Raw genomic sequence first — 17,593 nt, 5'->3', positions numbered from 1 at the left:
TCCTTCCCCAATATCCCTACCCTCTGTGATCCCTCCTCTATCCCCCCCAACCCCCCAGCAGCCCCCAGTGTGTGATGTTTCCCTCCCTGTGTCCATGTGTTCTCATTGTTCAACACCCACTTATGAGTAAGAACATGTGGTGTTTGGTTTTCTGTTCTTGTGTCAGTTTGCTGAGAATGATGGTTTCCAGCTTCGTCCATGTCCCTGCAAAGGACACGAACTCATCCTTTTTAAATGGCTGTATAGTATTCCATGGTGTATATGTGCCACATTTTTTTTTTTTTTTTTTTTTTTTTTTAAGAGGAAGAAAGAGAGAAAGAAGGAAAGAGAAAGAATGAAAAAAAAGAATGAAGGAAAGGAAGGAAGAGGGAGAGAGAACAGCGGTGTTGCTTTATTGCCCGGGCTAGAATGCAGTCTAAAAATGGGTATGACTGTAATTGTGTTTAATAGATACATTAAAAAAAATGAGGGAAGAAAATAATTAACAAGCATCCAACCAATATTTCATTTAAACCTGTAAATAGGTGTGATGTAGTACTGATAAGAGTGTATATTTTGTGTATTTAAGCGGAGAGTTCTATAAATGTTAATTAAGTCTACTTGTTCCGGATCTGAGTTCAAGTCCTGAATATCGATGTTAACTTTGTTGAAGTCTCCCACTATTATTGTGTGGGAGTCCAAGTCTCTTTATAAGTCTTATATATCTGGGTATTCCTGTATTGAGTGCGTATATATATATTTAGGATCTTTAGTTCTTCTTGCTGCATTGATCCTTTTATCATTATATAATGTCCTTATTTGCTTCTGTTGATCTTTGTTGCTTTAATGTGTATTTTATCAGTAAAAATTGCAACTCCTGCTTTCTATTTATTTATTTTTGCTCTCTATTTGGTTGGTAAATTTTTCTCCATCTCTTTAAGTCTTTGTGTATCCTTGGATGTGAGATGGATCTGGATGTAGCATACCAATGGGTCTTGGCTTTTTTTGCCTGTCTGTGTCTTTGGATTGGGGGATTTAGTCGATTTAAATTTAGGATTAATAACAATATATGTGAGTTTGATATTGTCATTTAATGTTGGCTGGCTGTTTTGCCCATTAGTTGATGCAATTTCTTAATTATGTTGATGTTCTTTATTTTTTGGTATTTTTTAGAAAGGCTGATACTGGTTGTTCCTTTCTATTTGTAGTGGTTCTTTCAGAAGCTCTTGTAAAGCAGGCCTGGTGGTGATGAAATCTCTGAGTTCTTGCTTGTTCACAAAAGATTTTGTTTTTCCTTTGCTTATGAAGCTTAGTTTGGCTGGATGTAAAATTCTGCATTGAAAGTTGTTTTCTTTAAGGATGTTGAATATTGGCCCCCACTCTCTTCTGGCTTGTAGGGTTTCTGCTGGGAGATCTGCTGTGAGTCTGATGGGCTTCCCTTTATGGGTAACCTGACCTTTCTCTCTGGCTGCCCTCAGTATTTTCTCTTTCATTTCAACCCTGGTGAATCTGGCGATTATGTGCCTTGAGGTTGGTCTTGTTGAGGAATATCTTTGTGGTGTTCTCTGTATTACCTGAAGTTGAATACTGTCCTGCCTTGCTAGGTTGGGAAAGTTTTCCTGAAGCGTATTTTCCAGCTTGGATTGATTCTCTTCATGACATTCAGGTACACCTATCAAACGTAGATTAGGTCTTTTCACATAGTCCCATATTTCTTGGAGACTTTGCTCGTTCTTTTTTGTCCTTTTTTCTCTAATCTTGTCTTTTTGTTTTATTTCATGAAGTTGGTCTTCGACCTCTGATATATTTTATTTTCTTCTGCTTGATCAATTCGGCTGTTAAAACTTGTGCATAGTTCGCGAAGTTCTCGTGTTGTGTTTTTCAGCTCCATTAATTCATTTATATTCCTCTCTAAGTTGTGTGTTATTGTTAACATTTCGTCAAACCTTTTTTCAAAGTTCTTAGTTTCTTTGCATTGGGTTAGAACAAGTTCTTTTAATTCCCAGAAGTTTCTTATCATCCACTTTTTAAAGCCTGCTTCTGTTAATGGAACACAGTCTTTCTCCATCAGGCCTTGTTCTGTTGCTGATGAGGAACTGTGATCCCCTGTAGAGGGTGAGGCGTTCTGATTTTGGGTATTCTCAGCCTTTTTAGGCTGGTTTCTTCCCTTCGTTATAAATTTATCCATCTGTGGTCTTTATAATTACCGTCTTTATAGTTGGGTTTCTGAATGGATGTCCAACTTGTTGATTCCCGGTGCTAAAATCTGAGCAACCCACTGTGCCGGCCAAAACAGCGGCTTTAAGATTGATGGTGCTTTTCTGACTCTGCACCGAGAATCGCCGCTCCAAGGCAGCAGCAAAACCACCTCACCGGCCTCAAGAGTCACGCTGGCAAGAAGTGGGGCTCCTCTGCTGGGAATCTCCTGGTGCGTGAGCAACAAAAATTGATCTGAAAATGTAGCGTCCTCTCGTTCTCTGCGCTTTCAGTGGGAGCTACAATCCCGAGCTGCTAGTGATCAGCCATCTTGGATCTCTCTCTCCGTACTCTTTTCTATAAAGGTTGTGCCACATTTTCTTTATCCAGTCTATCATTGACGGGCATTTGGGGATACTAATTAATTCTTGTCAAAATGGTTTATAAGTTGTCCTAATAAATGACACTGAATTATTTCCTCCCAATTATGGTATCTCTTCTATAATATATTAAAATCTAATGAGAACATTTTTTCTTGGCTATCTACTCTTTTTCTTTAATTATCATGATAAAAGTTGTACACTTAGGCTGGGCGCCATGGCTCACTCCTTTTGCCTGTAATCCCAGCACTTTGGGAGGCCCAGATGGGTGAATCACTTGAGGTCAGGATTTGGGGACCAGTGTAGCCAACATGATAAAAACCTATCTCTACTAAAAATAATAAAAAAAAATTATCCAGGCATGGTGGCAGGCACCTGAAGTCCCAGTTACTCTGGAGGATGAGGCAGGAGAATCACTTGAACCCAGGCGGGGAGGCAAAGGTTGTAGTGAGCTGAGATCTGCTACCGCAGTCCAGCCTGGGCGACAGAGTGAGACTCCATCTCCCATAAAAAGAAGTTGTACACTTAGCAGTAGAGGTTAGACTCTTGTTTTTTCAACTGAGGGCAGTCTGCTGCCCTGGGGATGTTTGGCAATATCTAGAGACATTTTTGTTTGTCACAACTGTAGAAGATCCAAGGTTCTAACTGGCATCAAATAGGTAGAAGCCATGAGTGCTGCTAAACATATAAGGCACATACAGTGTGGATGCCAAGGAAGTAGTACCAATCTCGGCCTAAAATGTCAGTACTACTGAGGTTGGAAAACTGCTATAGGAGATTTAATTAGAGTGACCAAGAAAGGAAATCAGCCAGGACTGTATGACAAGGGTGGAAACACCTGGCTTCCTAGGTCAAATATTACTTCCCTGAGACCTCCTTGTCTCTACCCTCTCTAGGCAAGAAGCCCTTATTCCTTTGTGTTCTCCTGGAGCTACTCTAGACATGATGATTGTCATGCCATATTTAGAGGTCTTCCTCTTCTAGTCCGGTGTTCAGCACAGGGTCTGCTATCACAGAGCATGGCCACACAGATTTCGTATTACTCTGAATTTCCTTTTAATTTCACTAGGAAAATGAAGTGAAGTTAAAAGGCAGTGCTATGTAGTAGAAAGAGAATGAGCTTTGTAGTTTCATAGGTCATTTGTCAACTCTGTAACCTGGGCAAGTTTCTTAATTTCTGAGACTCTGTATCTGGAAATTTTGATAAAATCAAACTTTCAGGTCTGTTTTAAAGACTTGGGAAAATTTGCATAAAGAGGCTATACACACTAGGTCCTCACAAATATAGTCATTATTAATATGAGCTAATTATTTTGAACAAATATGCTTTGTTATAGGCAAAAATTTATATCAATAAATTTTCAAATTGAAGTCCTCATAGATCTTGGGTTCCCATTTTAGTTCAGGGCATTTTTGAATAAATGAATGCCTTCATATAAGAGAAACAGTGCCAAACATGTGTTCCTCTTTCTAAAAATGTAAAAAGACAAAACAAAACAACAAATTCCTTCAAGAACAGCATAAAACCGTTGGGAAGGAGACTAAAGTATATTGTACTCTGTTATAATTATAGATTCTATGTAGTAGAAAGCCAATAGGATTCAGACTCACATAGATCTTGGCTCAGAGGGATACCCAGAAAAGAGGAGGAAAATGAAGAAAGTGTGGGATTATGACAGCAAAGAGGCATGTAAATATCCAGATGTAAGGCATTGTTAAAATAGCAATATTAACATATGGCACCTTGTTAAAGTTAGATGCATAGATTAGCTTCTTTAATCCTTGCAGAGGTAGGTACTCTTGCTATTCCTGTTTACAGATAGGAAATTTGTATCTCAAAATGCTCCTTGGATTTTGCAACAAGGAGGTTATTGGTATGAGTTATTTCAGTGAAATTGTGGTGGCAAAAGTTCGATTGCAGTGGATTGAGGAGGTATAATATAATAGGTGATAGAGTATAGAAGACCGTAGAAGTTTGACTATGAAGATGAGGGGGATTTGGAGTAAAGGGAATCTTTGTAAAAGACTAAGTTAGGTTTGGGCACATTTAAGCACTATGAGAAGGACTTGGTGGACAGGGAGAAGTTGAAGAAGATAGACTTCTAATGGATTAAATCCCTTTGGGAACAATTGCTTATGAGATTTAGATCACAGGTGAAGGAATAAGCTATAAAAAAGGGAAGAGAGCTCCCCTCCTTTGTTACAGGAAAGACAAAGATAAAGATGGGCACATATGCAGTGATATCTGTCGATTTTTAGATAGGAAGCTGAAGATGTGTTCTATGCCTTGCATTCCCTCACCTACCACATTCTGTATGTCCTGAAGAAATTTCAGTGTTATTCTTTCAAATTTCCTCAAATCTTTTCTTTTTTACTTTAAAAAAAATTACTATAGGACTTGTTTTTGTCAGATTTATCTGTAATCTAGAATGTTTTTACTGTGTAAACAAATAAGCTTAAAACAGCTGATAGCTCACCAATTACTATAGGAGAAAATCCAAATTTACTATATAAGTTTTGCGATAATTCACCTTCTGTTTAAAAGGAGAACTCTCCCTTCTAAATACTTTTATTTTCCCTATCCATTTTTCTTTTTCAATCACATTAGCAAGAATGGGGGAGACATTATGAAAGACTGGAAAGGGCAGGAATTTTAGTGAAAGATCTAAGTTGAATTCCAGCTGCACCACTTACTAGCTCTGCCTCTTCAGGTAAATCGCCAAAAGAGATTAAGAAAACTTGATGGTGTTTGGGAGAGTATGGTTTAAGTGATTAGAAGGGATAAAGATGGACAGTTAGCAATACTTAGGAGGAGCTGGTTCTGTGCCAGGTTATATATGAACCCTAGTTCATTTGATCCGTACAAAAATTAGAGGTTGGCTCTGCTATCCCCACTTAGCAGAAGAGTAAACTGAGGTTGAAAGAGAGAAATTATCTTTATTTTTATAGCTAATAAGTGGTAGGGCTGGGAATAAATCCTAAGAAGGTAGAATAAATATTCAGTATAGTGGTCTATATTAGAAGAATGCTTTGTGAAAGAAGATGTATAACAGAGGACGCTAGGTCAGTACCAAACCTAATACAGTGGACTTCTGCAAATGTTTGTTAATCTATATAGGTATTTCATTTTGAAATCTGTCTTTTCCCTATGTCCCATTTATTCCATGTGATTTTGGTTATTTTTTTCTCCCACAGAGGCCTGAATATTAATCCAAGGACAAGATGGCAGATTCATCATCATCTTCCTTCTTTGCTGATCTTGGGCTGCTATTGTATTTGGAGGAGCTAAACAAAGAGGAATTAAACACATTCAAGTTATTCCTAAAGGAGACCGTGGAACCTGAGCACGGCCTGATACCCTGGACTGAAGTGAGGAAGGCCAGGCGAGAGGACCTGGCCAACTTGATAAAGAAATATTATCCAGGAGAGAAAGCCTGGAGTGTGACTCTCAAAATATTTGGCAAGATGAATCTGAAGAATCTGTGTGAGAGAGCAAAAGCAGAGATCAACCGTGAGTGATTCTAGGGGCTAGGCGGGAAGGAAGTGTTTCCTGGAGCCCATTGGAATGATTCTGTAAGAGGGATTTAGGGATTAAACCATTTTGGGGGACAGAAGCTCCATGGTGGTCTTGTGCATGGGGAGCTTGTTGGATTATTTGAGGAAGGAGAGGCAGAAGGGTTTTGAGTACTGCTACTCAGCCTAGCTCCTTAACTGGGGGCAATTCATCCATCTTGTATTAATTGAAATGATTAAAGGAATTAAGTGATAGGAATTGTCCCATAAAGTGCCTTCGCTGAACTACAAGTTATAAGTTAGGCAACATTTTGAGGAATCAAATATGATTTAACATATTTGCTGAAATATGAGGAATGAGGTAAAAATTATTATTGGACATAAGCCAAGCCAGTATTTTTAGTCATTCTCAGATACGAAATGTTATAGACATCTAGAATTCCTTACTCATGTACAAGGCTTTAAAGATTTATATATGTATATTAAAGTATATATGTACATATAAAATATATCCATTGTCTCCTTTGCACCTTACCATATCCTAGTGAAGTCAATATGGACAAGGAAATTGAGGCTTACACTACACCATTTGCCCTGGAGTTAGTTATAGGGTGGAAACCAGGGCAAGAGGTCTCCAACTTCAGTGTTGACCATATCACATTGTTTCTTCCCCCAGCTAAGCTTTGACTCTGGCAGCTCTAGTTTTCTTAAATCCAGATAGCCATAGAATTGTACTACTGATGAGAATGCTGGCCTCTGTTCTGGCCATGATGAAAGCTCACTTTGTTTTTGTTAAGTCTCAAAATTCCATTGGAATCTGTTGCAGGGTCGGCCCAGAGTATAGGACCAGATGATGCCACCGCTGAAGACCCACAAACAGATCAGGAGGCAATGCTGGGTGCGTAATTAGGCCTTTCATCAGACTTGGGAGGCATTCAAAGTTTTTATACAGGATGGGGATTTATCTCCCAGAGAACTTTGTTCAACGCTTACTTTTTTTTTTTTGTGGGGGGGATGGAATCTCACTCTGTCACCTAGGCTGGAGTGCAGTGGCATCATCTTGGATCACTGCAACCTCCACCTTCCAGATTTAAGCGATTCTTCTGCCTCAGCCTCCTGGGTAGCTGGGACTACAGGCACGCGCCACCATGCCTAGCTAATTTTTTGTACTTTTAATAGAGACGGGGTTTGACAGTGTTATCCAGGATGGTCTCTATCTCCTGACCTCTTGATCCATCTGCCTCGGCCTCCCAAAGTGCTGGGATTACAGGTGTGAACCACTGTGCCTGGCCAACTCTTGCTAACTTCTTCTAATACCCCACCTGTTTCCTGAATGTCACCCCAAAAGAGTTAACAAAACTAGCTCTCTGTCCAAAGTCAGAATCAGGGCCTTGTTAATTCAGTTCCTCAAGAGAGCAGTGTTTAGAATGCCTGCTCAAAAGTTAAAGGGCTGATGCACAAAGGTATATTAATGTTTATGTTTTATGGACTAAAGAGTTCACTGAGTTGGCAAGAAACTTTCAGTTTATCACATCTCCTTTCTTTCTTTAAAGATGGTGCTGTAATTAAATTCTAAGAGTGGCGACAAACTGGTTCATATAAAAACTGATTTCTAGAACCAGGTCTTCTCAGTTGTAGTTAACACAGGGGCCCCCAACTCCTATGCCACGGACTCTTACTGGTTGGTGGCCCCTCAGGAACTAGGTCACATAATAGGACGCGAGTGGCCGAGTGAGGATTACCACCTGAGCTCTCATATGAGCAGGAACCCTATTGTGAATCGCACATGCAGGGGATCTACACTGTATGCTCCTTTTGAGAATCTAATGATATATGTAATGTAATTGAATCATCCTGAAAACATCTCCCCTCCCTGCCCTGTCACCCCTGCCCCTGACATTCATGGAAAAATTGTCTTCCACAAAACTTGTCCCTGGTGCCCAAAAGGTTGGGGATTTCAGATCATTGGTGTAACACCAGTTCCCCACTTTGTTTTGAATTCTACATAATTTAATTCCAGTTTATATAAATGGAATTACAGTAGAAAGAAAATTGGATCAAGTGAGAAAACTTTATTCTTAACCCAGCCACATTCTAACAAGCCACTTTGTTTCATTCAAGAAATAATTGAAAACTTCATCCTAAGCAGTAAAATATAAAAATTGCTTGCTTCATTAAATGACCTTGAATATAATTTCCCACTGTGACCTTAATTTCTGATTCAATATAAAGAAGTTTATGTTTGTGGTATGAGAAAACAACTCATGGTTAATAAACTTTGTTTTATTATTTCAAACCTAATGGGTATTTCCTTATGTGCAGATAATTGCACACAGATAGCTAATAAATGTCTTCAAATTATTTGGCAAATTGTGATAAAAGTAAACTGTATTATAGAAACTTTGGAAAATACTGTAAGTACAAAATAGAAAATAAGAAGTACAGCAATGATTTACTGATTATCTTCTCTATGAATGTACTGACATCACACTGTTTGAATTACTATAGTTTCATGGTAGGTTTTAATTTTGGGTAAATAGTGTTTTTTTTTCTCCCTGCTTGGACAATCATTATTTTTGCTTTTTGGAAATTTTTAGTTATCATTTGTTTATGTTTTAGCTTTGTTTTTAAACTTCACATAAGCAAAATGAGCTTTTTTTTTTTTAAAAAAAAAAAGATTCAAATATTATTTAAAAAGTACATAAAGCGAGTTTCTCACTCTTCCCACTCCGCATCCCCAATCCTATGATTCAGAAATAATCAGTGTTAATATATTGGTGGATACGGTATAGGTTTTCAGATACGTAAAGTTGGTTCATTTTTTTTCCCCAGGAGAGGATCATATTGTACATAATTCCCAAAAACTTGATATCTTTTTTGTTTATTATTTGGGGGGATATCAGTATCTATAGTTACACTTTATTCAAAAGTTGTAAAGTACTCAATTATATGATTGTATTCTCTCATTTTTTATTGCACAAATATATTTGATACTTCTTGTGTGCAAGGAGATGTGTTAGACACTGAACATGCAATGATGAAGCGCCTAGCCAAGTGCATCATTTATTTTAAAAAGTAATTACAGTTTGTGACATGTATGTGAATGAAAATGTACTGTTCTGAGAATATATAAAAAGGGGAAGTAGTCTAGCAGTGAGGATCAGAGAAGTCTTCCCTGAGATCCTGTCCTTTTATTAGAGATCTAAAGGATCTCTACAAGATCAGACTTAAACAGGTAAAGGTGAATTATATTTTCATTCTATTTCACTTAGGATATTTTTCTTTTTCAAAATATTAAGCTATGATTCAATGTTTATTAACTTTTTACTTGTACAAAGTAAATTATTTTGATCTGTAGATTCAGGTCTGCCTTGGGGTCTTCCCTATTATTGCTAATGGTTGCTTCTGTTCTTTTTTTTATCTGTATGACATCTCTGTTCTCCATGTCTATCACCTTTTTTCTCTGTAGAAGGAAAAGTGGGAAGAAGAAAAAATATTTTTTTTTGCAAAGAAAAAATATATATTTTTTTGCAGAATGTATCTGGCTTTTATTTCCCATCACAAATTCATTTTTCTGTATTGTCAATTCTGTTTTTTGTTACAGCATCTAATTCAGGTTTTAAACCTATAGGAATATTTTTATTTGATTTATATAATTTTTAAAAAATCTAAACCAGCTCTGATTTCAAACTATATTCTTTCTTGTTCCTAACTCCAAGTTTGGTATTCTTGATAATGCATTTCATAGAATTTGTTTTAATCATGTGTCTTTGTTTTGTGCTTTTAACCTATGCCATTCTGACACAGGTGATGGAACAGAGTACAGAATTCGAATAAAGGAAAAATTTTGCATTGCATGGGACAAGAAATCTTTGGCTGAACAGCCTGAAGATTTCCATCATAGAACTACTCAGGAAGACAGAAAACTGTTGGAACAGTTGTTTGATGTGGATGTCAAAACCGGTGAACAGCCACAGACAGTGGTGCTTCAGGGAGCTGCTGGTGTTGGGAAAACAACCTTAGTGAGAAAGGCAATGTTGGATTGGGCAGAGGGCAATCTCTACCAGCAGAGGTTTACGTATGTTTTTTATCTCAATGGGAGAGAAATTAACCAACTGAAAGAGAGAAGCTTTGCTCAACTGATATCAAAGGACTGGCCCAGCACAGAAGGCCCCATTGAAGGGATCTTATCCCAGCAAAGCAGCCTCCTGTTTATTATTGACAGTTTTGATGAACTGAACTTTGCATTTGAAGAACCTGAGTTTGCACTGTGTGAGGACTGGACCCAAGAACACCCAGTGTCCTTCCTCATGAGTAGTTTGCTGAGGAAAGTGATGCTCCCTGAGGCATTCTTATTGGTGACAACGAGACTCACAGCTTCCAAGAGACTAAAGCAGTTGTTGAAGAATCACCATTCTGTAGAGCTACTAGGAATGTCTGAGGGTGCAAGAGAGGAGTATATTTACCAGTTTTTTGAAAATAAGAGGTGGGCCAAGAAAGCATTCAGTTCACTAAAAAACAATGAGATGCTGTTTAGCATGTGCCAAGTCCCCCTAGTGTGCCTGGCCACTTGTACTTGTCTGAAGCAGCAAATGGAGAAGGGTGGTGATGTCACATTGACCTGCCAAACAACCACGGCTCTGTTTACGTGCTATATCTCTAGCTTGTTCACACCAGTAGATGGATGCTCTCCTAGTCTACTCAACCAAGCCCAGCTGAGAAGCCTGTGCCATGTTGCTGCCAAAGGAATATGGACTATGACTTACGTGTTTTACAGAGAAAATCTCAGAAGGCTTGGGTTAACTAAATCTGATGTCTCAACTTTTCTGGACAGGAATATTCTTCAGAAGGATGCAGAGTATGAAAACTGCTATGTATTCACCCACCTTCATGTTCAGGAGTTTTTTGCAGCTATGTTCTATATGTTGAAAGGCAATTGGGAATCTGGGGACCCTTCCTTCAAGCCTTTTGAAGACTTGAAGTCATTACTTCAAAGCACAAGTCATAAAGACCCCCATTTGACACAGACCAAGTTTTTTTTGTTTGGCCTTTTGAATAAAAATCGAGTAAAACAACTGGAGAAGACTTTTAACTGTAAAATATCACCGAAGATAAAATCAAAGTTACTTCAGTGGATGGAAGTATTAGGAAAAAGTGAATATTCTCCATCACAGCTGGGATTTCTGGAGTTGTTTCACTATCTGTATGAGACTCAAGATAAAGCATTTATAAGCCAGTCAATGAGGTATTTTCAAAAGGTTGCCATTAATATTTCTGAGAAAATCCATTTGCTTGTATCTTCCTTCTGTCTTAAGCACTGCCGGTGTTTGCAGACCATCAGGCTGTCTGTAACTATGGTATTTGAGAAGAAGATGTTAAAAACAAGCCTCCCAACTAACACTTGGTAAGTGTGTTAGGGCCATTCCCTAGAAGTGACTTGTAAGGGAGAGAAGTAGATTTTGTCAGAGGAAGGAGTTGTTTGGCTGAGGTCCCGGAGCTGAGGTGCTAAATGAATATTTTTGAAAAAAAGAAATGAACCTTAATGTTTTATGTATATTATTCTGCTCTATCTCCTTCCTTAAGTTGGCTTTTCTGACTCTAGTCACCTAACTCTGAGGAAAGAATTGAACTATGGAATTCATTCCCAGATGTATATAAAATTAATTGAGGACTTCCTATGTGCTATATAGTTGTATCGTGAACCAGATGTTTAACATAATATTCAATTTAATGTTGGCAACAATTTGTATTTATTTTTAAGATTACAGAACTGAGACTCAGAGATGTATACCTAGAAAATTTCTCGATTCAAGCACACATGAAATGATAGTTAAGTTGCTGAGTGCTTACCACATAACCTGGCAGTCTTCTAAGTCCTTGATCTCATTTAGTCTTCCAGTAATCCTATGAGGTAGTTGCTATTATTTCCATTTTACTTAGGACAAAAGTGTGGTACCAAGAAGGCATATAACTTGACTGAGGTAAACATCTGATTGTACTTCTGGTTTGCTAACTTTACCCAAGCTGTTGAGTGCCATTATATACAATTGCAGAAGCATTCCTCTCTTATAAGAGCATACATTTTATTTATTTCCAAACTGTGGTAGTAGAAATTGTGGGCCCTGATGCTATGATCATTACCCTCCTTGGAAAATTGTGAGTAATCTTCAGTCAATTTTCTTAATTCAGACTTAAAGAGTTCTGTTTAAAGGAGATGCTATTTAACCCAGGGCATTAAAACATCTTTTACGCCTTATAGTAAATGTTAGAACAGTATTCTGGCCACTAGATTGCCAGTCCTCCTGCTAGCTTTCCTTACCTATGTTGTAGAGTTATTTAGTACTAGAATTGGCATTTTTGCTCAAATAAAGAGCCAGAGAACCCAGTGTTTTGAAAGAAACACTGTAGGTGACCCCAGTCTCTTCTGTAATATAACTACATTGTAAATTTTATGAGAGCAGGAGATCTCTGTATGGTTTACCATTTTATCTAGTGTTCGCACATAGGAAACACTTGAATGTTTGAATGATTTATTATCTTGTTTTTATAAATTTAAGACCTCAAGTGATATAGACCATCACTATGAATTGCCAATCATTCCAATTTAAGATATGGGAATGAATATTTATTGAGTAGCTATTATATATAAGGCAACACACTAGACTTTCATATATTTTAATATAATGTATATTTAATATCTATATATAACATGTATATAACATTTACTGATTATTTTGAATACTTACAGCATGAGACATTTGCTAAGCATTTTTTATGTACTACCTTATTGAATCTTAACAGTAATCCTAAAAAATAGATACCATTATCTTAATTTTTCAAGATGATGAAGCAGAGGCTCACATGGGTTAGTAAATTTTCCAGAATAACTCAGTTCAGTGAGTGACAGAGCTGAATTGGGACTCAGAACTGCTCTATTGTTGAGTTTATAATCACCAGGTTGTTCCCTGTTTTATTCTTTATTATTCTTTGAGTTTATTGATGATATTCCTAATAATTAAATAATAAAGTATTTAATATTTACAGAGTGCTTTTTGTGTACCATCTAAAATGCACTGTTAAATTTTCACAACCCTGTGGAAGGAAACAACATTTCCATTTTATAGTCAATGAAAACTTGGAACTTATAGAATTGATGAAACTCTCTTAAAATAATGTAGCTAGTAATTGGTAGACCTGGGCTCAGGCCTATGTTTTTTAATCTCTACCACTTTATACCTAATGTCTTCCCACTAATCCTAATCATATTCTTTGTGACCAAATTTTATTTTATCTTTTGATAATTGGCTCTTCAAGTATTTGAATACTTCTCTCTTATTCCTCCTGAGTCTCTTTCTATAAAGCAAACCTCTCTGGTTTTTATTTTGTGTGTGTTGAGGGGAGCAGATGGGAAGTGGGAGAGCCATTGAACAAATAAGGCCTGTGGAGTGCCCAGAGAAAGACTTCTTGGTGACTGTGCCACGTTGGAGCTGCACTAGATGCTTTTGCCTTTCCAAAGTACACTTACTTTTACACCAATACTGTCTTCTGAGAGCTGCCTGGGCTGAAATAAAATCAGTGTTGTTTTTCTTTTTTCAATTATTTATGCAAAGGGATGGTGATCGCATTACTCATTGCTGGCAAGATCTCTGTTCTGTGCTTCATACAAATGAAGGCTTGAGAGAATTGGACCTGTCCCATAGCAACCTTGATAAATCAGCAATGAATATCTTTCATCAAGAACTAATGCACCCAGACTGTAAACTACAAAAGCTACTGTAAGTCTGGTATGAGAAAATTTAAGGGAGTTATTCTAATTTCTTTCTGTGTCCCACCTTCCACTCATACTTGTTAGGTGAAGCCAATACTAAACAAATGCTTATAATCCATTGTGTAAAATACTCAAAGAACAGGAACAATGGAATCCACTGGGGACATGGGATCATGACTAACATGTTCTCAGTGATTCCATAGGGCATAGTAGCTGTTCACATGGGTTTCCTTGATTAGGAACTTTCTAAATTAAGAGCACAGAGCTAAAAGCCTAGGCAGGTCACTGACACACTTTCAGGGACATGTTCTGGAACTTAATATCAGCTTAAATTTTTCTCTGTTGAGGAAAAATTTACATTTAATAAAATGCACAAATAATGTTCAGTTTATTGAGTTTTGACAAGTGTATTTTGTTCCTGTCACTGTGTGCAAGGTGCATTTGTTGCTTAGTATGAACTGAATGCTGAACAAATGATAGATCTTTGTTTCCATTAGCACTGGAAATAGATGTTCTTTTGGATGGGGAGTGGGGACAGGCTTCTCACCAAATATTTTCCTCCCAATCTCAGTGTTTTTAGTGAATTCTAACCTCAGATTTCAAGCATATAGAGTAGGTCTGGTCTTGCATATAGATGTGATAAGGCAACTGGATATGTGTTATTATTAAGGGGTCTCTGGAAGTCCTTTCCACTCATCCCTAAACACTTCCCCCACATTGTCCCTTCACTGGATGTCACCAATCTGGATCTTCACAACAGTCATTGCCTTCTGGGTTAAAAGACTTCCTTTCTTAGAATGGGAGGGTTGCGTCGGTGAGATGGCACCATGATGACAGGTTTCAGTCTGTGCCACCTTAATGTGATCTTACTTAGTGTGGTCCTTTTTCCCTAATAAGTGAGGTGGTGCCATTTATATTTATGGAGTGCCTTAGGCACTTTTACTAGATAAGGATGGTTAGTGTGTAAATGGGTAAAAGATTTATTTTCCTGTGTGTACTTGCCTGGGGTGGGTGGTGGGCAGAAGGGAGGAAAGGTGATATTACAAAGCAAGATTTTGGGCTGAGGAGGTAGAAAATAAGACAAAATGGTGGATTTAACTTCATTATTTTGCTTGGGCTGCCTCTGTATACCCAACAAAGTCACCAAGCAACAAATAGTGGATGCTAACTGTGAATTAACCTTCAATTATTTAAAGATTTGGCTATTGTAAATTAATGTTGTTGTAGTACTTGGAATGGTCCTGATAATTTTTGATAGTCATTCCTGGGATTACAAGTTTCAGAGGCTCATCTTCTGCTTTTCATGATGTTATCACCTTCTTTTCCCTTAAGATAAAAAAACTTGGGAGTATCAATTATCAGGACATAGATAGAAATTGAAGTCATAACCTAATTCTTTTAGATAAAAATAAGATAAAAATATTAATATATCCAAGAATTAGATTGTAAAGAAAGAAATCCTATAACTCGGAGAGATTATTTTTCGAATATCTCCTGTATATTTTTCTTCTGCAGGTTGAAGTTTATCACTTTCTCTGATGGTTGTCAGGATATTTCTACTTCTTTGATTCATAACCAGAATCTGATGCATCTTGACCTAAAAGGGAGTGATATAGGGGATAATGGAGTAAAGTCATTGTGTGAAGCCTTGAAACACCCAGATTGTAAACTACAGACTCTCAGGTAAGCCTTCAGTTGTTTTGTATTGTTTTGTTTTTATAATTGAGGCTTTTGTCTGTCCAAGTACATTCTTACAGCCTGGATTTACTATTTATAGGACTGGCTTGAATCTACTTTCATAATACGGGGTAACGAGCATCAGCAGAATCAGGCTGATTTCATCCTGGTAGGACTTCTTACTCCTCCCATCTTCCCACGAAGATTTCTCACTGTATAGTTCTCTGTGTCTCCATCTCCTAAATCTGCGGGTGGAGAGAATAGAAGCAGATTCAGAATTCGTAAACAATTAGCACTTCTAATATTTAAGTGCTGGAACAGATTTATTATATCTTTGAACTCTCATAGAAAAAAAATGCACTGGGGGATGTTCTTTAACTGAGGGCAGTGCTGGGACAGACTCAATTTTATTTGATTTTTGATGGTGACTCCCCCTTGATTTAGAACTGCAACTCAGTGACCAGCCCAGAAAGCTGAGAAAGAACAGCATGGAAATGGTCATCTTTCATGGTGCTTGCTGGCTACTACACACTACTTAGTGGTGACTCTTCTTTGGCTGATTTTATGTCTATGAAAGTGAGAAGATTCACAGTCATAGTGTTCTCCACATTGTGTGACAGGTTTTAAGAAAGATCTTATTTTCCAACGAAAGGTGGTGAAATATGTTTCCGACAAAACCAAACAAAACAAATAGTTACAGTAAGTTTTGCATTAGAAGTTGTGATAAGCCCTGGACTCAGTTCAGGATGGTCAAGACTGAAGCTTGATGCATGGAGGGCCAGAGTAGATTTGTATTTGCAGGAAGCAAATTATAATCCAGACATGGGAAAAATAAGTGGAGTCTGGAATAAGACTTTCTATGACATTTTAAAAACTCTTATCAGTATAAGATGGAATTCACTTATAGCATGTCTGGAAAGTTGTTGAATAATTTTCAAACAGGTTGAGTTCAGCTGTGAGCAGGCCAGGTCAGAGTAAAGGTTTTACCCACTAAGAAGTAGTTTAAAGATATTATGAGGAATTTTCTGTAATCTACATTACAGAAATCTCTGGTCTGAAACTCAGGTGAGAAGTATGTCACTGGTTCCTATGTCTAAAAATAAAATATATTAGTAGCAAAAAGCTGTTACATTGAGAAAAAGAGGAAAGATGTTTTCTTACAGTGGAGCTATGGATCCAAGACAAAAAGACTTTGGCGCTTGACAGATCAGGAGGACTTGATAAAGAGTCCTTTCATTTGAGGTTTGAGCAATGTCGTCCTTTGGTATACCTTGATACAGACAGTTGCCAGGCTTTCAAATAGGAAACCATCTTTCTGGGTCAACTAGTAGGGCTCCTTGCAACAGTGAATACAATGCTTTGGCCAAAGTCATCAGAGCTTTGTAATAATCTGATACTCCATTATGTGGGGCTGCGTGTTCCCCCAGTGTGGGTGGCCACTGATGGGTAATCGGTGGTCCTATTAACATTTCATGTGGGAGAAGTTCCAGTTTTCTGTTTGCTTCATATCTCATAAGAGCCATGGGCAGTATGAATGTCCTCATTAGTTTGGTTTGTGTATAGACCAGGCACATGTTTTTAGAATTGCATTTTGGTGTTACACTCTCTCTGTTTCTAGATGATGTGTGCAGTGTTGATACATCAGTAGTGTAGATACATCGGTAGGACTTTGCCAGTCTGCCTCCCAACACATAATCCCCAGTTATTGTGAGAACTTGGTTAATTTAGAAATAAAATATCTTTTAAAATTTTAAATTGCTCATGTGAGCCCTTGTACATGAACATACTGAAAAGATACACAAATAACCACTAATTTTCATGAGAATGCTTCACTAAAATATTTACCAAAGGCTCCTCTCAAGAAGAGGAGAAAGATCTATTCTCCTTGTCTTGATAATTTTTTCCACATCATAGACCTTATAATAGGTCTTAAAATATGCTTTAAAGTGAGCTCTTAAAATTTGCTGAGCAGGCCGGGCACGGTGGCTCAAGCCTGTAATCCCAGCACTTTGGGAGGCCGAGGCGGGTGGATCACGAGGTCAAGAGATCGAGACCATCCTGGTCAACATGGTGAAACCCC

At 37.7% G+C, this 17,593-nt stretch overlaps 1 protein-coding gene across 1 annotated transcript in view; it reads left to right on the top strand.

Annotated features, from left to right (window-relative positions):
- NLRP14 (NLR family pyrin domain containing 14) overlaps window positions 1-17,593 on the top strand; it is a 59,475-nt gene that overhangs the window by 14,656 nt on the left and 27,226 nt on the right. The window contains exons 2-6 of the mRNA XM_017507192.2: window positions 5,751-6,066; window positions 6,895-6,966; window positions 9,876-11,472; window positions 13,679-13,843; window positions 15,352-15,519. Of these exons, the coding sequence (XP_017362681.1) occupies window positions 5,778-6,066; window positions 6,895-6,966; window positions 9,876-11,472; window positions 13,679-13,843; window positions 15,352-15,519 (2,291 nt within the window). The 5' untranslated portion in view covers window positions 5,751-5,777. The remainder of the gene's footprint in view (window positions 1-5,750; window positions 6,067-6,894; window positions 6,967-9,875; window positions 11,473-13,678; window positions 13,844-15,351; window positions 15,520-17,593) is intronic.

Source organism: Cebus imitator, unplaced genomic scaffold, assembly GCF_001604975.1.
Source record: "Cebus imitator isolate Cc_AM_T3 unplaced genomic scaffold, Cebus_imitator-1.0 Scaffold370, whole genome shotgun sequence".
Classification (NCBI taxonomy): Eukaryota; Metazoa; Chordata; class Mammalia; order Primates; family Cebidae; genus Cebus; species Cebus imitator.
Note: the sequence above shows the minus strand (reverse complement) of the source record. Positions and strands in the feature narration are given on the sequence as shown.